This window comes from Labrus mixtus, chromosome 16, assembly GCF_963584025.1.
Source record: "Labrus mixtus chromosome 16, fLabMix1.1, whole genome shotgun sequence".
Lineage (NCBI taxonomy): Eukaryota > Metazoa > Chordata > Actinopteri > Labriformes > Labridae > Labrus > Labrus mixtus.
Window position 1 is genome coordinate 13,069,796 of NC_083627.1, and position 21,753 is coordinate 13,091,548.

At 42.8% G+C, this 21,753-nt stretch overlaps 2 protein-coding genes across 4 annotated transcripts in view; one reads left to right on the forward strand and one right to left on the reverse strand.

The window, feature by feature from the left end:
* Positions 1-21,753, reverse strand: part of LOC132990790 (uncharacterized) — a 527,599-nt gene that overhangs the window by 267,091 nt on the left and 238,755 nt on the right. The gene's annotated exons all lie outside the window — the stretch shown is intronic.
* The window catches only part of LOC132990874 (tenascin), a 49,228-nt gene continuing 43,375 nt past the window's right edge, over positions 15,901-21,753 (forward strand). The window contains exons 1-3 of one of the 2 annotated variants that reach the window (XM_061059349.1): positions 15,901-16,055; positions 20,793-21,154; positions 21,648-21,705. In XM_061059349.1, the coding sequence (XP_060915332.1) occupies positions 21,029-21,154; positions 21,648-21,705 (184 nt within the window). In that variant the 5' untranslated portion in view covers positions 15,901-16,055; positions 20,793-21,028. The remainder of the gene's footprint in view (positions 16,056-20,792; positions 21,155-21,647; positions 21,706-21,753) is intronic. The other variant, XM_061059350.1, reaches the window with a different exon arrangement.

Sequence of the window (21,753 nt, forward strand, 5' to 3'; positions counted from 1 at the left end):
TGAAGGATTTATTTGTTTATCCGTTAACAGACCCAGGCTGTAGTTTTTCGTTGCTTCAACTCGTTTTATGAAGCTAAGGCCACACAACAACAAAAAGACAGTTTAAAAAAAGTTCTGCATTCAGTCCACAACATTTTGATAACAACCGTCGTGCACATTAACTCTCTCCAACATGTCAAAGCCCTTCCTCTTAGTCTCAGCCGTCGTATCAAACAGTCCAGAGATGGGCTAACTGGCTGCTTTGTAGAACTAGTGCCGGAAAGATGTACACACTTCTCATGAGATGACCTCGGCCCGCTGCCAAAGTTACATAGTGCTGAAAACAGGCGAGCGGGGCTCTCTGTGGACATGAGAGAGACGCCATTATCTCTGTTGGGGGTTATTGTTAGATCGACTTTGAAGTTATTATTTAAAGGTGGAAAAGTTACATTTTGATGCTTTAAGAAAGAATCCCTCTGCAATCCTTTTTGAGAGCTCATGTCTTAAATGTTTCCACTCTGCAGAAACAAATCATCCATCATCCATCCATTTCTTTGACCACCATCCTCAGACAGAAACTACCTTTAAAGTTTGTCTAATTAGTTTTGACTGATCCAGCAGCTGCAATGTTCCAGTAGATGTCGTTTATTTTTCTCGGACACTGTCCTTCATGGCGGAACAATCCTCTTCACTTCATGGCACGGACTCTTGGATAAATTGGATCCATCCCATTCAAACCCATTCGGAGCTCATTGCTCCCTTTTAACTGTTTTTATTATTCACTGTAACCACCAGTGACGCTCTGCCCATCTCATACATCATAACCACAAGGTGGAGGACGTTTCCAAATGACCAGTGTACAACCATGATCGTTACTGTCCATCAAATTATATTCACTCCACCACAGGCACCTCTGCAGAATCCACATCCTTTAGTTTTCCACTGCAGCTCAAACCAGCGTGACCACTTCAATGTTCCCTCTTTAAATGATTTCATTACCCAGCAGAGCTCCATCAGACTCCATTATTATCTGAAAACCAAAACACATCTGCCTCATATTCATTAGAAGTGAAAATTACTTTAAGGTACCTCAGCACGGATTTAACTGAATGAATCTCAAACGTTTCATGGAGAAAGATAATTAAAAATACAAATCTATTATTTATTCTCTATAATGTCCAGCAGATGCTTTTAAGCCTTTAGTTCTTATAGAAAACGAAGTATGTTAAAGGAGCAATCTGTAACTCTGACGCCCAGTGTTTAAAATAGGTACTGCAGTCCAAATTCTAAACACTGTAGAGAGCTGTCTCCCCCCGCCCCCTCCTCTCTAGAGTCCATGGTCACGCAGGTTGCCATGTGGTGGACACTGAAGCTTCAGTGTTTATCCAGCTCTGCATCGGTCTGTAAACCTTTCTGTGTTCTAACCTCTCTCCATTTTTCAAAAGCATCTCCAATATTGATCCTAGTTTGAGCACGTTTCTGCTCGTGGAGCTTATTAGAAACATGCAGAGGCTTTTTAGGTCGGGTACAATCACTTCTATCTGAACCAGTTCTCTTGCCCGCTTCCATCGCTGCAACACCTGTTGGTTTGACCTGATAACTGGTCTCATATCTGGCAAACTGAGGGGCGTCCAAAATGGCTGTGTGGGGGTGCCTTAAAACCGCCTACCTTCTCTGGTCCAGACAAATCCAGAGCATTCAGGACCAGAATCTAAAGTTAGAAGGAGGACATACTGGCTGCTGCATTGTTGTCAGAGAAGTCAGCACTTCAACATAGCATGTTTCCTTAATGTCTGATCATATAGTAAGGTCACTTTATCATTTCTGAGTCAGTACACATCTCACTGATTGGACCTTTAAAAGAATAGTGTTATAACATCCTAATTAAAAGAACTTCTCTAATTATATGTAAACATTTCTTTACTTGTTGCTGCTGCTGTTAAAGTCCTTTTCCTCACCTTTTGTCACAATTTAAAAGCACATCAGCACTTTTGCGCCCCCTGGTGTTCACTCTGACATTCAGGTTTTCAAAGGTTCTGTCACCTCTGACCTGAATCCAGCGTGTTCAGTGTAAGTAGCTCCGACACCTAAAGGTTCTGATAGAGAAACAAAGCTAAACAGAGAGCGCGGGGGAACCTCTCATCTGGGAACCATTAAACTTACAGCTGTGTTTTCAGGGGGTGTGCGATGAAGTCATGTGTCCCCAATAAAAGTGTTCCCCCTCCAGCCAGATGTTCAGGTTAGCACTGATGGCTTTTACAGCTGTTAGTGAAATATGCATCTCTAATGTAAGACAGGAACCCGCACACTCCTGTGTGTGTTCATTTAGTCCTCAGTGAGTCCTCAATCTATATCAAGTAATATTGTCTGACACACACGCACATACACACACACACACACACACACACACACACACACACACACACACACACACACACACACACGCACATACATACACACACACACACACACACACACATCCTTTCTGTTTAAATGTATTCTGTCAAGAGAAGGCGGGCTGTGTGATTCTAAGGTCCTGTGTCCACGTAGCATATTTTTCTGGCCGTTCGGGAGCGCTTGCATGGAGCATTTGTGCGCTGTGAAGAAAAGCCCTGTACGTCAGTCCTGTCTCTATGACAACATTCTGTTGACAACGGCCGCTGTATGACCGACACTGCTCCGTTACTTTTTACTGCATGTTTATTATTTGAGATCGTTTATTTCCCGATCAGACACGGAGCGAGGAAGATGTGGGTACAAGATTGGATATAAAGGCGGCAAAACTACAGGGCATATCATACATTTGGAAAAGAGCGCCGGTGACGTCAGCAGAACCTTTCTGAAAAAGTTTAAAGATTCTCGGAGCGTAGGCACAAAAAGAAGGCAAAGCGCTCGGAAAAAAGACACTGGGTACTGTGTATTTTCTCCATGCTGCAATCGCTCTCTTCTCATTAAAAACAATTGAAACAAAAACACTCAGAAAGAAACGCTAGGTGGACACTGGGCCTAATCATTTTCAGTAGAAATACATTGTGAAATATTTGTGATAATCAGGGCAGATACCGATGTGTGTGTGTAAGACTCCCACACGGCCAACATTTTCTCATATTTGACCGTGACTGCAAATATGAGTTGGTGACTTCTTCTGCCCAATAACAGACCTTTTGTCTGAATCAGTACGGTGGGCGGTAAAACGGTATATACTGGCGTCCGTATTACTCCCTGTCAAGACATGGATTTCTGCCGTACCAGTTTGGTTATAGTTAAAACATGAAGCTACAGCAATTACTCATCCAGTGACTATCAGCATCAGATACATTAATCGCAGATATAACTAGGTCCAATTTATGTAAGTTTACTATTTATTTCTACATATTTAAAATTGTTAATTTCATTTTTCTTATTATTTTTAAGTTAAATTTTTGGGCTTTTTGTGCCTTCACTTTAGAGAGACAGTGAATAGAGTCAGAAGCCGGGGCTCGCGCACTAACCACTAGGTTACGGGCGCCCTGTAATTGTTCATTTCCAAGTCAAAATGAGTGTTTCAGTGAGTGTTTGATATTCAGGCCAATCGAGGGATCAACCCAATAACTGTGTTTATCTATATCGAGTAATCTATAAAGATTGAAGATAGATGTAAGGCAGACATCGGCCGATATATCTGTATTGGAATCTTTCAGAAACCATATCAGTAGAGTTGATGGAAACAAGTTTGGCTTGTTCTCCTCGGTTCTGTTTTCACACCTTCACAGACCGTTTGACTGGCGAATAGAAGAATTTAACACTTCATAAATCCATGTTTCTGAAACCCTCCAGGCGGGACGGAGAGCCAGTAATGTTAGAAAACAGGAAGCAGATTTTAGGTAGAGACGCAGCTGGAGTCAAAATGTTTAGTTTTAGTCGCACTGAGCCGCCATAAAATTCAACACACTTAATACACACAAGCACACATACGCACACAAGCTCAGTTTCAAAATCAGTTTCAAAGAATTTCCACTTTATTCGTGCTCAGTTTCTTTCCTAGCATGCTCTTAAACCTCAGCGGTACCTGAGAGTCAGGAACCCGCTGAGGAGTCACAAGAGAAATGTCAGAGGACTCAAGAGATTATGATTTATAGTAAAACAAATAAAAATATAAAAAAGAGTGGCTAAAAACATATTATTATATACATATATTATTATTGTTATTATTAATATTATTATTATTATTATTATTATTATTCTTATATTATTATTTGGAAATAACCAAATAACAACAAGCACTCCAATTTACAGAAGTGATTGAAAAAGACCAAAAAACATTTAAATCGTTTTGTCATTTTTCCTGTAAGCCTCCTTTAGATCAGCAGCAGGTGTCTGAACACAGATCCTCGTGTTGTGTTCACTGACCAAAGTCTAAAGTTTGAAATTTTATTAAATTTTATTTTTGGGCTTTGGTCTTTTTCTGCCTTTATTGGAGAGCTAGGACAGTGGATAGAGTCGGAAACCATACATGGGCCGCGTGCACCAACCACTGTGCCACCAGCGTTCAGCGAATCAGATTTTTAATTACTTTATTTATCCCCAGGAGTGTTGCAGGTGATGACAGATTGTAAATAAAAGAACGTTTCCTTCAGAACTAAGAAGATAAGAAAGATCCAGAATCCTGACTCTGAATACAGATTGTGAACGCGATTCTTTCTCCGTAACACGACCTCAGCAGCAGCAGCAGTGATGATGAAGATGCTGCTGGTGATGATGTCTTTGGAAAGCTTCCTGCTGGACCTGCATGACATCACTTTTTCTCTTTCTCTCCGCAGCTTTCTTACCTTCAGGTATTTAGTTTCCGAATCCCCCCGATGATAAAATAAAAGGACATCACAGATGTGAGTGGAGGCGCTGTTGATCTGGAGCAGCTCCCGTTGGCTCGGACAAACAGAAGCTCTGTTGTGTCTTTAACGAGGTCGTCTCAGATGACAGGCTGCGTTTCACGTTTGGATCTCAGACTGGAACCGTTTAGGAAGTCCAGACTCCCTCCAGTCACACACACTCAGTGCAGGCTTTGAAAACAGACACTTTTTCAAATTTAAAGGTGAAGAGAAGTGGGTGTTAGATGATTCTGGTACTTTTCAAAATGATAATGCTTTTTATATTGTTTGTCTTAACCTTCATATAATGCTGCAGTGTGTATAAGGCGCCATCTTCACCTAGCATGTTTTTTCCAATTGTTTTTAGTGAGTAGAGAGCGTTTGCAGCAGCAGGCGGCTGCCCAGACAAAAGGCACATCGTTCAGGATCTTACATACGCTATGACTTTTTTGTTCGGCTGCTCCAACTATGAGTTGAAAATCTTTCAACTTTTCAGAAAGGCGCTGTTGACGTCACTGGAACTCTTTTCCAAATGTATGATATTCCTCATAGTTTTGCAGCCTACAGATTGCGTCTTGTACCCACATCCTCCTCGCTCCGTTTGTGATCGGGAAATAAACTCAAATATATCTCAAATATAAAACATGTAGTAAAAAGTAAAGGAGCAGTGTCGGTCATACAGCGGCCGTTGCCAGTTAGGAGAAACAGCGTTTGAGGCTCTCCATGTTGATTGCCTTACTTAACTTCTTAGTTTATTTTGAATTTCACAGACAAAGATTGTCTCGCTTCTCTCCGCTGCTCTTACAAAGACTCATTCAGCTCAGAGAGAAAGTCCTTTTTCTGAGACACTGATATCCACTTAAGATCAGAGCTTTGATGTGTCACTCCTCTGTTGTTTTATTTTCTTCATGAGGTAATCAAAGTGTTAATTAAAACCTATTCTTAAAAGTGAAAAGGAACCCTCAGAACTAAAACCAAACTAAAAACTGCTGATCATTTTAAGAGGACGTATTTCTTTTTTTAGTTGTTTCCCTTTCTCTCTCATGCCATGAAAAATCTGATGTTTTTGGAAGCTTCTTTATCTTTTCCCAACTGTGTTTCATAATCTTGGCTGCAGACAAAGTTCTGCAAATGATCAAATATGCTAAAAATCACACGTGGGCTGAAAACATCCGAGCACTGCTGATTCCCAACAACAATCTGTGTTTTGGTGACATATGAGCAACTCCACAGGAATCCCTGGTTCATCCCACCGGACGAGTTGAACAGTGTTACTCCGCCAACTCCAAGGCAGCCCGCGTTACGTCAGTGAGAAACGCTGAAGCTTTAATAGTGTAAGAGACACATTTCAAACAGACAAACTGAATCTCATCAAACCATTTAAATTCCTGCTCGACATGTGTCACTGTTTTTGTTTCTGTGAAATTCTGGGAGTCAAAATGTTTTCTTTGAATCGGCGTATTCATCATGCATTTTCACAATTTAAAGGAAGAATGTGCAACATTTTACACATAAATTTATCAGAAATCAAGTATATCCTGTGTAAATGTCTCTCTGAGTCATGACTGTCTACAATGAGTGAGAAGCTTGAGTCGTGTTTACATGGACGGGACGGCCAGCTCCTCCCCTTGTGTATAAAAGCTGTTTTAGTCAAGGACTAGAGAAAAGAAGAACATACTCACTGATTATTTGGATGTTAGTATGACTTTTTAGATCACGGTCAATCCGTGTCAATTTACATGCAATGTGAAGCTACAAGCTAAGTAATGAGCGCTAACATTAGCATGCTAACACAACAATGCAGGACACGGGATTGCAGCTCGAGCGAAGGACAATTTTTTCTGCTTGCGCTTGGTGCTTGATTATGGTGAGTTCCATCGAGTGGAGAGGGGTTTGGAGGTGTGTCTCTGGAGGATAGTGGAGGCTTCAGAATAGCGGAGGCGTCGCCAAACAGAAGTTTGTTTTGGTTTTGTGCTGGTGCAGCAATAAGGTCCTTCAAATAATTACTTTATTTCTGCAGCAGATGGTTACAAAGTGCTTTGACAGACAAAGCAAAGGCAGGAATCAGGACGGTAACACAAAATAACGTTGACAGTCAGAACAAACAGAGAGGAGTTTTAAAAACTTTGCATTGTTAAAAGTTTCGAGTGCTCTTCCTATTCTGTGGTCCAAAAGGAGAGGAGCTATAAACAAAACAAAAATTAATTCAACAACATCAGTTATCTCTGATGATCTGACGACTCAATAAGTCCAAAGACTTTCCACATACATGAATAAACTATAAATCCTGTTATGGTATTTTCTTCTCTTTTTTCTCTTCCAGAGGTCACGTCTTCCACCTCTGGCTGCTCCAGTTTTCTGTCCTTCAGCCTTTTTATGAGAGTCGGGCTAAGGAGCCCCATATGGTGAAGGAATGATGAAGAAGCGGAAGAAAAGTAAAAAGGTAGGCAGAAATTTTTTGTCTGTCTTGTAAAACGTGGCCTTAAATCCCCCTCTTTACCTCCATCTCTCTCTGAGGGCCGATAGCTGCGATGTTTCTTGATGTTCTTCCAACCTCAGTCTCTCTCTGAGATCGATTAACCAGATTTTAAAAATCACTCAGAGGTGTACAAACCAGGTTACTACCACAACAAGACGACACAACAACAGCCTGAAATACAGTCAAATACAGACCGGTCCCATTGACATCAGTGATCATCAAATAACTACTCAAATAATTTCTGCTTCAACAACTTTTTCACAAGGCAGTGTACCTTCTGGGAGAACCAAAAGATCTATTTCAATCTAACCAAATTATTTAAATGTCCTATTTTATAGAAGAAAACATGACTTGTCTGTTGATGTGTTGATATTTTATCCTGCCAATGAAAACGACTTGAATGCTAAAATGCAATGTGCTCAATTTGAGGCTCTTTCTTCTAGATTTTTGAATTAAAACAAAATGGTGTCCCACAAGGGTCCATCCTGGGTCCTCATTTATTCATAAGTTATAACAGTCGTTCCCACAGGGCTGTAGCCCTGGGGTGCGGCAACTTTAAATACAAATTATGAACACCGGTTGCACTGCCAGCAAAGCATGGCACATTTTGTAAAAGGACTTTGAATCTACAGACGTCACAACTACTAAAACCAAGACAAGAAAATTTGACGAGTCATATCACACCCTCAGCTTCACCTGTACAACGGTGTGTAATGAAGACAGACACTCTCTTTCCTTTTGACACATCCTACCTGTGTGAGAGCGGTTTTACAGGAGGATGTGACGTCAGGTCGTTCATCTTTATATACTGTACAGTCAATGATCTAACACAGAGCTCCGTGTTTTCACATCTGCCCAGTCTGGCCGGCAGCTGATTGGTTGAGAGATTTCCACGCTCTGTATGGTTTTATATGACTCTATATGCACCATGAACGTGTGTGTGTGTGTGTGTGTGTGTGTGTGTGTGTGTGTGTGTGTGTGTGTGTGTGTGTGTTTCTGATAGTGTGGTTGTGTGTCAGTTTCTGATAGTGTGTGTGTGTCCTTCCTCTCTGTGCTGTGCTGTGCTGTGTGTGTGTGTGTGTGTGTGTGTGTGTGTGTGCGTGCGTGCGTGCGTGCGTGCGTGTGTTTGAGTGGAAACTGTGAGTGTGACGGTCAGACTGTCCGTCTGTGTGACCGACATGTGTCCTCACATTCTCAGTGTGTGTGTGTTAGTGTGTTAAAGTTTTATATTTGTGGTATGAGCACCGTGTGCAGGACCGGAGTACGAGAACTTGAGCCTAACGAAGAAAAAAACAGATTGTAGAGATTTATTTAACAAAAACAAACAAACTCCACTTTAAAGTTGTGATGCAATCTTTGACACTTTGATACTTTTCTGTACAAAAGACGCACATTTAGAAAAAGGCGTGGCATATGTAGAAACCCTGTACATTCAAATGCAAACTCAAGAAACAAATGTATCGGCTGAAACGCACTGCAAAAGAAACAAACGGGCTGCAAAAAGGCAAAACAACTGCATTAACATCAAACTGTAAGTACAGACACGAAACTAGTCAGAAACACGCGCATTCAGAAAACAACCTGTAGGGGGCGCTCTGTTGTTTAACTGCAGTTAGCAGTTCCAGCCTCCCGAGTCTGTTTGTTATTTTCAGCGGCCTGTTGTCTGTGTTTATGCTGCACACATGTTAAAGGTGATACAGAGCGTGTCTCGTAAAGCTGAAACAGGAGTCCTCTCTGTTGTCGTAAGACCGACGTTTATCGTCCAGACGACAGTGACCCGTTTCATGGGGCGCATTCTTTCCAGGACATCGAGGTTTTCACCATGGACACCTGAGAGGGGTGAACGTCGGGTCGTCTTGTGTTCACATATAGAGGTCAGTTTATAGAGGATGACAGTTTTATAGGTATGTTCCCATCGCTTTCTGTTGTTTGGGATACACTAAATCAAAGGAGAGTTCTGATTGCAGTGAACATGGCTTCATATGTAAAATACTAAATAGGTGCCATGCTAACAGGTTTCTCTCCGTCCCTGCCTCTGGTTTTAAGGATTAAAACAGAAGCATGAGACGAGTGAGGATTGAATAGCGTGACTGACACTCGTTAATCAGTTGTCCGAAGCCTTCGCTATCAGATACACTGAACTAGTCTTTTTGTGACTTTCTGAGCTCGTTTAGAAGTTGAGGGGAATTTTGACCTGAATGTCGTTCAGTGCTGGTTCGGACGGCACACACTGGCCCTGTGTAGCGAGCCTAGCTGTTGTTGCTATAGCGACTTGTCATGTGAAGACAAAAGTCGTTGCAATATTCACTGTGTTTTTGGACAAACGTCCCTCGTTTATCCACTTTGTGAACGAATGTATCTTTACATTATCAAATCTGTACTGTGCGCCTTCAGCCGCCGTACATGCGTTTGAGTTACTGCGATCTTCGACAACCTATCTTCTGGTCACATTTCTCAGTCTGTAGCACCAAGCTGAACTACGTCAGACGTTTTCATGGTTTGAACATGATTCATGTCTCACCTCAGTTTTCTTTATGGGACAGAAAAATGCTCACTCACCAACCTGGTGTCTGCAGAGGTTCAGGATGATTTTTAAACACAACTCTGTGTCCTTTAAAGTCACCGAGTGTAACACAGCGTAAGGTAAGAGAGGCCTGGCACGTACAACTCAAGAGTGATATGTTTTGTTGAGTTTCCCTTTGCGTGCCTGTTTCTGTGTTACGTTGAGCAGAGGAGGAAACACACACACACACACACACACACACAGGTCTTGATGTTGCACATGAACTACACACTCATGAAAACCTGATCCCCGTGAGGTAATGCTGCCGTCGCTCTGTGTCAGAGTCGTATGTAGAGCTGGATCCCCTCGTCTCTAATACATTCTCAGTCTGGACGGTCAGTCGTATTTCACAGCAGACCAAACAACACGGGGCCTCAGGTTTAACGCACACACAGGACACACACACATCAGAGCAGTAAATATGAGCTTACAGTGAGTGTAACGTGTGTAAGGGCATTAAACATGCAGCTGTACCAATCTAGTTTCATCTAGCATGGTTAGGCTTCTAACCAAACTGGCAACCCGTCCCCTCGACATCGCTTTACTCTTCTGTCACTGCATCCCTTTACGGAGCGTGACGAGAGACCGTTTCTCTGTACAGAGATCATTCATCATGTTTGGATGATAGATTGATGAAGGAAGCCTGCTCACTGCTTAACTGAGCTCTCAGTAATTAAAACATGTTCATACGTCATTTAGCCTCTCTCTCACACACACACACACACACACACACACACACACACACACACACACACACACACACACACAGGAAAATGTACTCTCTGAATGAAGTCTGCCTTTGTCAGTTTGGTCTCGACCTGCAGCTCTGATGTGGTTCTGTGGTTAAAGCGAGGAGAAGCTGTGAGTCATTTAACCACAGCTGCTGCTGCTGGTCATGGTGGTTTTCTTCAGAGCCACGACCGCGCAGCACACAAGAAGCTTAAAAAACAAAACCTCACACCCTCAACCACCAACCACAGAGTGGCTTTTATACGAACACTGGTTGAGAAGTAAAACCTGCTGTGGTCACCATCATCAAAGTTACCTGAACTAAAAACTGATGAGTCAGTGTCCAGGTACAGGACGCAGCAGAGGTCCATCAGGTGAGGTAGAGATCACCTCTGATGTAGTCCACTTCACTCACTCATGTCCCTTAAAGGCTTTATCTGCGATTTTTTGATCCAGCAGATGTCGCCCTTGAGCACCAGCATGAAACCAAAACAACTCGCGGTGCATTGTTGTGTTAGCATGCTAATGCTAGCGATCTTTATTATGCTGGTATCTTCACACTGCATGTAAATTTACCTGAAATGAGCGTGATCTAGAAACACAGTTAAGCAGTGAGTACAGTATGTTATTCTTCTTTTCTCTAGTCCCTCAATTAAACAACTTTTATTCACGAGGGGAGGAGTCAGCCAGCCGTCCCGACGATATAAACAAAGTGAAGATAGGACTCGGAAAACTTGGAAAACATCACAGACAGTGGGACTCGGGTGTCACACTCACTGTAGACAGTCATGACTCACAGAGTTATTTTCAGAGGATATACTTGATTTATATTATATTTAAGTGTGAAAAATTTCATATAAAGCCTTTAATGAAACCCGATATAATAGTTTTATCTTAACTTTGAAGCCGGCCCATAGATTAGTTCGTTGTGCAATTTACTGATCCAGCCTCTTCGGAGCAATTCAATCTGATCGTAAACGTTACGATCGAATACCAAACAGACCGATTAATCTCTACACCTCTACTCTAGTGATGTGAAAAGCAGTTCTTTTCAGTGTACTGAATCAGTAGAATCAGTTCAGTAAAGTGATTCGTTCAAAAGATTCGACCGAATCGTTCTGTACTTCTCCGCAGCTCTGTCTGTGAATCAGAATTTAATAAGCTGAAACACGGCCGAACGTTTAGTTCTGCTCGCAATCGTACTGAGAACAGCCGGTGGTGAATAATAAACCAATGAGCTGAGAATTTAGTTGGATAAAGTTACAGTTTGCAAACTGAAAGCTGCTAAAACAATCACATTTATTTTCCCCGACCGTTCTGTCCAGTGCGTTCAGTACAAGAAGAGGAAGAGAGTGACTCGGAGGCGGAGCTCTCGTTCAGTTCGTTCAATGAACCCGAAACACGTTCGTTAGTGGATGTTAAAACAGTCAGCTGTGTGAAATTAAGTTGGATATAAAAGCCGTTTGCAAACTGACAGCAGCTATAAAAAGCACATACATTTTCGCGACACCTAAATATTAAAGAACATATTTGCTACTTCCTCAATTTTCGAGACATGAGAGGGAGAAGTAGGGGCGGGTTTTAGCGACACAGAGCTCCCGACCGACTCCGTCCTGTTGGTTCAGTCAGTACGTATCACTGACATGAAAGGGAGAGGGAGGGCGGGCTTTGAGCGACTCTTACGGTCTGGAGAGAGAGACACGAGACGGGAGAGAGGAGAGCGCAATTGAACAACTCAGTTCAGTTCGTTCACCCAGATGATTCGTTCGTTTTGAACGAATCGTTCACGGACTACACATCACTACTCTACTCTCCATCAGTCCAACAGAAAGAGTATCATTCAGTGACCTCTCAATTGAGAATGTAAAATAAACAACCCAGAGGAGAAGATATCACTCTGTCAGCTGGTTGGACGCTCTCTGAACTCTGTGTGTGTGTGTTTGTGCGTTTGTGTGTGTGTGTGTATGTGTGTGTGTGCGTGTGTGTGTGTGTGTGTGTGTGTGTGTGTGTGTGTGTGTGTGCGTGTGTGTGTTTTGGCGAGCTGTCCTTAACGTGTCGGCTCTTTGGCACAAAGTTTTCACAAACCTGAACTTTCCTCTCCTAAAGACATTTTTTCCTCTTTTTCCCCCCAAAGAAATCCAACCCATTTCTCTTCGATCATCTTCTTCTTCCTTTAATTTGTTGGCTGATCTAACGAGCTCTGTGCTCTCCTAATGACTGATTTCCTCTTCTGTCATTATGACTTCACCACCTCTGCTCCCTCTTTTCCTCTTTTCCTTTAATTTCCGTCACTTAAAGGATGAGATTGACGAGCAGCTCGCTGTCCTGCAGGGTGAATATGCTGTTAAAAACAGCTGTTTGTGGGTTTTTTAAAAACATCTTCATCAACAAACCTCTGCAGGAATCGTTGCTTCATCAAGGTGTTACTATCCCTTACATGCACAGTACAGACACTCTGGGAAAGTGAGAGATGGCATCCTGTGGGTTGTCAAGTGGGTGCCCTCCTTCCTAAAACTTTGTGAAAAAGAAGAAATAAATGACCCACATTAGAAATACAAACTGTCCGAGTTATTGACAGAACGCTGTTGACTTGAATTAGCCATTACTCCACTTCACAAGGTCCGTGCTCTGGTTACTTTCAGAGCGCTCCCACAGACTCAGTGTGGACCGGTTCTGAACACATATGGTGCAATTAGCCCTGGCTTCATCATGCATGTGTTCCTGCTTTCCTGAGGCATTCAGGGCTCCCATCACGGCTGTGAAAGTGCTGCTGATGAGTCTACGGGGGCAGACTAAAGGCTTTTGAGGAGGGCAGTTAAAGAAAGTTGTTAAAGTGATTATCTCTGCAGTCTGAGACACACGGGTCCAGAGGTGAAGACGAGCAGAGACCACCGCCTGAACACAGAAACACAGAGAATCATTAATGTCTGCTTATATCATGCTTTATCGTCTTCATTGTACTTTACTGTTTTTACTTCATTTTTCAGACAAATATAGTCGATAGTCAGAGAGAGAGACTGCACACTATAATCAAGTTATATTGTGTTTTTTTAAATGTTAGGAATAGGGATGTAAAGATGAATCGTAAAATTGTGATAAATCGATTCTAAGGCCTCAAGGTTCACATCGGTACTCTGAAAAATGAATCTCAATAATATGGTGAGCGTCAGCAGCTGCAAAACAAGCTTTAGAAACTGAGGACGCGCCACAGTCTTTTAAATCGGAGGTGTGGAAGCATTTTGGCTTACCCAAGACATAAAATGAAAGAGGTGAGAAGATAACAGACGAGACAAAAACTGTGTGCGGATATTTCAAGAAGACAGAGAACTGTAGCACAATCAACACAATCAACTGCAGCATTTAATCGACACCACAATGAGAAGCTTCAATCACCTCCCCTTGTTGAGAGAAAAAAATACATTAAAAGGCCAAAACACATCTGACAAGTTCCTAAAGGAATCTCTTTCAGTCATCATTTGTCTTCAGTCTCATTTTGTAAAATAAATCGTATCGTGAGTGGAGTGAATCGTTTCATCCCTAGTTAGGAATCAAATAGTGACTTTTATTCATGATATAGAAAAAATGTCAAATTCAAGATGTGCATGAATACGAACCTACTCTCCACATCCGTGCTGCAAAGAGATGAACATATTTATAATGTTTTATTGTTTCTTGGCGTCTGTGTGTGTGCGTGTGCGTGTGTGTGTGTGTGTGTGTGTATGTGTGTGTGTGTGTGTGTGTGTGTGGGGGGGGGGGAGCACACACTGCTCTGTTTTTGTCAAAGTTTAAACTTAACAAACAAACTCAGAGATCATAAAAGTGTTTTAAAGGGAGTGTAAAAGTGAAAAAAGAGAGAGACATTAAATCTATTAAGTGAGTGAATTGTGTAGCGTGGCGTGCCAGCAGAGCGGCCCGGGGGAGCAGTGAGAGTGTTTTCACCCTGGAGGAGGTCTGACAGGCTTTAAGGAGCGGCCGTAAACCTGATAGTAAACTTGATTGGCCTTCAGCCGCTGATAAGTCGCCCTGAAACCACCACAGCGTGTGTGTCACTCTGCAGGCCGAGAACATTTGAACCTAGAAAACAAGTTAATAAGCAGAAATCAAAGTGGGAATGATATTCAGTTTTGTGTGCAGTCTGAATTGTAGATGACTGCATGAAGAGTAGGAAAGAGAAGAGCTGGAGATGGAGTGATTTAAAGCAGGTCAGTCAGAGTTCAGAGGCAGGTTGTAAAGATGAGGGTTAATAAACTTGATTGGTTTCAGTCTAACAGATCTGAGCTCCGACGTTTCAGCCTCTTTCTGCACATCCTGTAAACTAATAAAATGGCTTTAGTGTGCTCGGACTAAAGCAAAGCACATTTTACATGATTACCAACGTAACAAGTTCAGACGTGTGTCGAATGAATCTTTTTTTAATCTAACAGCTTCCTCGTCTCCTGCTGGCAGACTTGACAGACTGGATTTTTACGAAGCTGTCTAAATGTTTAATTCTGTTTCGAAGTGTTGTAGTACTTGAAATCGGTCCTTGTCTAAAGACTTGTTCTGAGACCACTTTTTGAAGGTCTCGGTCTTGTCTCAGTCTCAGACTGGGCAGACTCCGGATTTTAAATCAAGACCACCACTGATTGGCTATTTTTCCACGTCATTACTGTGATTAGAAGGGAAACACCTCTTTCTATAAAAACAAATAACTTCAATTCAAGAGCAACAAGCAACATCCTTTTTTAATATTTAAAGGTTTGTAACTGTTTCAGAACAGCATCATCACTTTGTTAACATGCTCGTTTTCTTCCTCTTCATCCCTCAGACAGACAGGGTCGACCGCTGCTCCATCCTGAGTTAAAGAGTTTCATGATCATCACTGATGTCCCAGAACAAGCCCGGTGTTTGTGTGAAGTCAGATCCTGGATCAGCTTCAGCGACTGATAGAAAGCAGGTCTGTCAGCAGCATCAGCACGTGAGCAACAAACACAAACAATCAGAGAGGAGGAGGAGGAAAGAGAGAGAGAGAGAGTAACGTCATGAAGAGTCCAGCAGAGGACAGAAACTCTTCAAAACACATGAAAGATTTCAGGCCTCCTCTCTCCTTTAAAAAACATCTAAAAATTCAGATGTTTTCCATCGCACATCCTCCGCCCAGGAGGGACCTGTGAAGCACATCGAGTTACATCAGAGAGAGAGAAAAGAGGAGGAGGAGGAGGAGAGAGAGGAGAGGAGAGAGAGGGAGGGAGGAAAAATTCTTCAAGTATGAGAAAATTTTACTGCTCTCCTCCCCTCTCTCCTTCGCTCTCTCTCTCTCTCTCTCTCTCTCTCTCTCTCTCTCTCTCTCTCTCTCTCTCTCTCCGTCCACTCCTCGTCTTCCTGCTGCTGCCGGTCAGTCAACGACACATCCACCACAAACATTCAGAGACAAACCTTAACCTGCTGACTGAGAGAGACCTCCTGCAGCTCTGAGCAGGTAAGATGCTCCTAAGTTACTGCTTTGGCATCTTTGATTAGTTTCATTCATAAGTTTGAAAGAAAGTTTCATATAGCATCAATATGAAGGAAAAGTGACTTTAATTCACTGATTTGGCTTCAATGATGTCATTGATTGACAGATCTTTTCATTTAGTTTTTTTTTATCTTCTCTGTGACTGAAGTTTCTCTGAATTCAATCGAGCGTGACATCCTGGGCGTTCTGACAACGTTTTTGTGAACTTTTATCAACTTTATTTCCCAACAAATATTTTAACTCATCCATTTCATAAGACTGGTGCGTAGGAGGGCAATGTGTCAAAAAACTTAAATGTAAACTCCCACACGCTGTCCAACCTGCAACATGTATCAGCAACGTTTCATTTGCCTCATGAAGGTCGAGCACCGACACGTTGTATTACATTTTTGTGTGCAGGTTAGACTGTGTGAGAGTTTACCTTTGAGACCGACAGGTTGAAATAAATCTGGAGAATCACAGGTACATTAACTCCAAACAAAATAATGAGAGAAATGCTTTAAATATGTTGATTTAATAGTGTGATATCTTTACTTTATCAACTTTTTAATTATGTAAAAATATGTGAAAGCTGACAGGATCCCAGTTCATAATAAAGAAGAGTCACTCTGACATTTCTGTCATTATTAGATTAAATAAATCCGACAGTGGGAGGGGATTCTGTCTGCTGAGTCTTGAGACTGCATGAAGTGATAATTTGGATAAATCGATAAAACAGGACGATTTGTGTTGGACACATTTTAAAATCACCTCGTCGTTATTTTACGGCTTGTTCTAATGAGGCCTGATTTCCAGCTCTCCAGATGTTTGAGGAGAAACCGAAATAATGAGTTCACGTGAGGATGATTTGCATTTTATGATGGAAAAGCCAAGTGCAGACTCCCTGACTGAACTGCTCTGACACCGAGGCGTCAGGTGCTCCTGCCTGTGGGTGTTGAAGTGTTATTTGTGGTGGCGGCACATGAGATGGAAATCAATGCAAATTTATGAGAAAACCACAAAGTTTGTGAGTTTTTCCTCCTTAAAATGATTCCAGACTCCAGTCCTGGTCCCTGATGGTTTCCACAGAATCCGACTGTGCAGAGTGTGTCACTGATTCTGGTTTATTTATGAATGTGTGTTGGTTGTTTGTCAGTCGTTATATCATAAATAATCAATCAGTGAATCATAAAACTCAAACTAAGGTCTCCTTATAGATGTTTTGAGTTTGCAGACAGTCCAGTAAATGGACCTGGATTTTTTTTCTTTCCTGTTTCTCAGGTCAGAAATCTATTTTCCTCCTAATGAAATTATAACTCATGAGAAACATGAATCAGCTTCATTGATAAACACATATTATCCCCCTTTTCCACCTTTTCAAACAGTCCCCTGTGGTCTAAATGAAACATCTGTGCTGTGCTTTGGTCAAAATATAACATGAATCAAGCACCAGAGGAGGTTTGTGACCCTGTATAAACCAGCTCTCTCAGAACGCTCCGTTTTGGTGTGTGTGTCTCTTTAAATGCTATGAGCCCCCCCCTGAGTTTTCCCAGTAGACATCACTCCTTCGCTAGTGAGAATAAAAATGGCGGACCTGTGCTAAATTTTGTTCTAGGCTGGGGTGGAGTCGATGGGTGGAGATACCAGCGGAGGGGAGTGGATTATTTTTTTTACCAGAATCCCACTGTGACATCACAAGGAGAGCACATTTGAAACGGAGGCTGAAATAAGGGATTTTACTGACGCCAGAATCAGATAAATAAGGAGGTTGCTACAATGCTACTCTCTGTATCTTAGATTGACATGATTAATAGTGAAAGGGAGTAGAATACATCTTTAAAATATCACAGAAATCTGTTGGTGATGAGTTAACAAGAAATTAGCTCTGCAGACGTTTTAGATCAACTCTACTGAAAGCTGGAGACTCGAGCTCCGTTAGCGGCTACATGCAAAACACGCCTGCATCTGTGCATACGAGTCAATCAAGCTGAGTGGCTTTGTGGGAAAGGGGGCATCTACCACGACCCTTCACGACCCCCTTTGTGCAGCTCTGCTCTGTGCACAGCTTACAGTCAAACTTTCAGGGCTAGCTTTCTGACCCTGGCAGAGAAAGTTAACATTCCTAGCATTCACATTGAGTCGCAAATGTACTTCCCCCTCGTCTTAGCACCCATGGAATTCTTTCCCTGGACCAGCCTGAAGTCAGAGTTTAAGTCTTGTCCATTTAAAAATGCTTTAAATCCACCATTTAGATCGCAGTGATCAAGATTCACGCCTCTGGCTGAGATGATGCTATGTTCACAGATTGTGTTCTGGTGTAGCAGGTGAGCAGCTGTTAAAGCACTTTAAACCACGCTCTTCTGCTTGAATAAATAAAGCCCGATATATTCGCTCTGCTGGATCGACCCTTGATGCTCTGGTTCTACAAACACATGCTGTCTTCGTGATTAGTATCTGCACACATCTGAACACCTGCTGAACCACCTGTGAGCCCCATCGCAGCCTCAGACAGAGCTGAGTTTGTTTATTCTGACTTCTGAACGCTGCGCTCAGTTTGAACTGGAGGTGACATAAAAACGAGCAGCAGAGGGGAGAGAAGGTAAAGGTGCAGAGAGTCTTTATGATGCGTTCAGGGACCTCCTTCGTCCTCTGAGACGTCCAGCTGCTGCAGCAGGACCAGCTGTGAGCGGCAGGTATTTACAGGCTAATTGTTCCCTCTGAGGTCAGTGCAGGAGGCTCGCTAACTGCTCCAGGTCGAGACAAAGACGTCAATTCAGGAGCAGACGCTGAACTCCGTTTGTGTCGGGTCAACTCAAATTAGCAACAGAGGAAAAAAGGAGAAGACGGTTCTGATTTATCGAGTCCAGATGTGGATCGATCGCTTAGAGGATAACTTTTTTTCACTGTAACGAACAGTGTTTCGAGTTTCTTGATCTCCTTAAGAGAATGTTTTTAGTCTGCTCCGTCTAACTCTGACCTGCATGGTGGCAGCATTAAGAGGCATTAAAGATTAACTCAGCAGAAATACCCAGGGTCATTTCTGACGGAGGCCTCACAGGAGCTTTCATTTTCAGTAAAACTGGCGCTCTGTGCATCAAACAGCTGCAGGATTGACCTGTGAGATGTTTCCTTTATGCTGCAGGTTTATTTTTTCCCTCCTATGAATAAATCACTCTTCATGTGAGGCTCCTCTCACTCCGTCACCTCTCCAGCAGTAGCCCGGATGACGTGCATCTGTTGATGTGGACTCGGCTCTGAGCAGCTGGTTTCTGCATTCAAACCTGCCGCTGGACGCCGGTTTCACAGAGTAGATCTCCTGAGTTTGGAGCGGCTGTGGTCATAAATCTCTCCGGGCAAGACGCGCTGGTCAGATCATTCAGGGTTCGGCTGGTCAAGCGTGCAGGAGTGAAAGTCAACCTGTTGTGATCTTCAAATTCATTCGTTTTTAAATTCCTATTGCCGTCTAATAAAGATGCAAACGTTACATAAACCTACTTAGAACGGAGAGCAAAGGAGCTGATACTTCAAATCTTTTTCTGTTGTTTTGATTGAGAGCCCCCTGGTGGTGGAATTTACATCCTGTGTGTTTAAACTGTGCGATGGGATCACTTATTATATTTGTGTATATTTGTGAAAATGAGCAGCTCCTGAGGTCTTAGTGGTCAAATTATTAGTTTAGTCGATGCAGTCTGGTGTCTTTGGAGAGAGTGATCTCTCCACAGAGCTGCTTCTCGTTCGTGCAGTAGCTCAGTCTGTAGGGACTTTTTGGGTTTGGACCAGGAGGATCACTGGTTCAAGTCCCGTTACGTACCAAATTATGGTGAGGTGCCAGGTCACTTCCCAAAGCACTGAACCCCCACTAGCTCACTATTGCAGGCCTGTGTGTGTGTGTGTGTGTGTGTGAGTAGCCTGCTGGGGATTAATAAAGGAAATACAATTATAAAAATTTCTCTGTAACAAAAGTTCGATCTCTGTAGGATTATCTCTTTAATGTTGTCAAACACTTAGAAGAACAACCTGAGCCTGTCACGGACAAAAAGAACTCTTAGTGGACACACTTTGATTGGGAGCACTTGGACCAAGTTTTGCCACCTTATCAGCCCGGTTCACTTCTTCTAAAATAATCAACTGGAGAAATTCCTACATTTATCCTTATTATCATCAAGTCCCCAAAAATATGTTTAGAAAAATACCTCACATTCTTTAAATCATTCAACTCTGTGTTTGATAATAACTAATAACTGTATTATTGTGATTAAATATCAGTGTGTCTATGAAAGCAGAATGCAATGGAAAGTGTAATCACAAACATGCTCACAGATGGCGACTGTAAAGACTCAAACAAACAAACGTCTTTTGAGCTTAACGTTGGCCCTGCAGGGCAAAGCCCGACCAATCAGGAGCAGAGAGGCCTGACGAGGCCAAACAAATGAGACATGAGATCGATTTCATTCAAACAGCGCTCAAACATTAACCCGTTAATGCTCGGCCTTCAGGTTCACTCGTGTGCCACCAACACGTCATGAACTGGCTGCAGGAGAGCCAATGACTCTCTCAGACTAAGTTGTTTTTTTCCGTTGTGTTTTATTGGCCGACACGCTGCACTGACAGCCTCGTAAACAGCTAATGGCCCCATTTCTGCTAATTGTGACTGAAGTGGAGTCTGCTGAGCTCACAAGAAACGTTAACATGGCTCTGAATGTGCTTCTGTCATCGTTCCAGGAGGGAAAATCCAAAGAGAGAAAGCGGAGGAGAATCGACCTGACGAAGCTGACGGAGATCTGCATTTAGAGTGCCGATTAATCTGATCGTTTTTTTTTTTTTAAACAATCAGCTGCAGTTCAACAAAATAACCCGCCTCCATCAGCTCGTCTGTCCAGAGAAGTGTCCAGCATCTTTCTTTCTTTTTCCTTCCCTCGTTTCCTGAACGACCTGAGGAGGATTTATTAACCGCGGCGATGTCTCCCTCCCTCCTCCTCGTCCTCCTCCTGGCTGCTCCCGCCCTCCTGACCCCATTGACCTCCCAGGAGTTAGAGGTCAGAGGTCAAAGGCCACCCAGGGACACCAAGCAGGACTCCATCAAGGTGAGTCTTTGGGTCCTTGTTTGTGTCTGTTGTGATGCTGGATCACCCCGATTTCAGATCAAAAAATGTTTCCTGAAGTCGGGGTGAGCTGATGTGTGAACGCAGACGTCACGTGGCTGATGACGCCACGTGACGTCTGTGTACTGGTCTGATCTCTGCGCACGCTGTGAAGCTGCTTCATTCTCTTTTATGATCTTCTGTGAATAATTCAAATCCCACACAGCGTTTGTTTAAAAGCAAAACTGTCTGCCGTCTTGGATTTAAAATGTGCAGCGTCCTGTTTATGTCACATTCTGCCTCTCTTCTGCCACCCCTCCTGGAGAACATCTCAGTCTATGTGTGAATGGAGCAACTCCGGAAGAGTTTAGGAGCAGACTGTTTCCTTAATGAAGTTGGACGCCTGGAGGTCTCAGTGACGTATCACATGTACCGTAGGGCGGTTTGAACAGAACACAGTGACAGATGAGCGGCTCTCCTGTTGTGTTGGTTTCAGGTGGTGATCTCCGAGGGCTGCAGCACTCAGGGGGATTCAGCCGACGTCAGCCAGGGAGGTAAAAACCTGCACGCCTCAAACACTTCAACTGAAGGTCAAACATCTC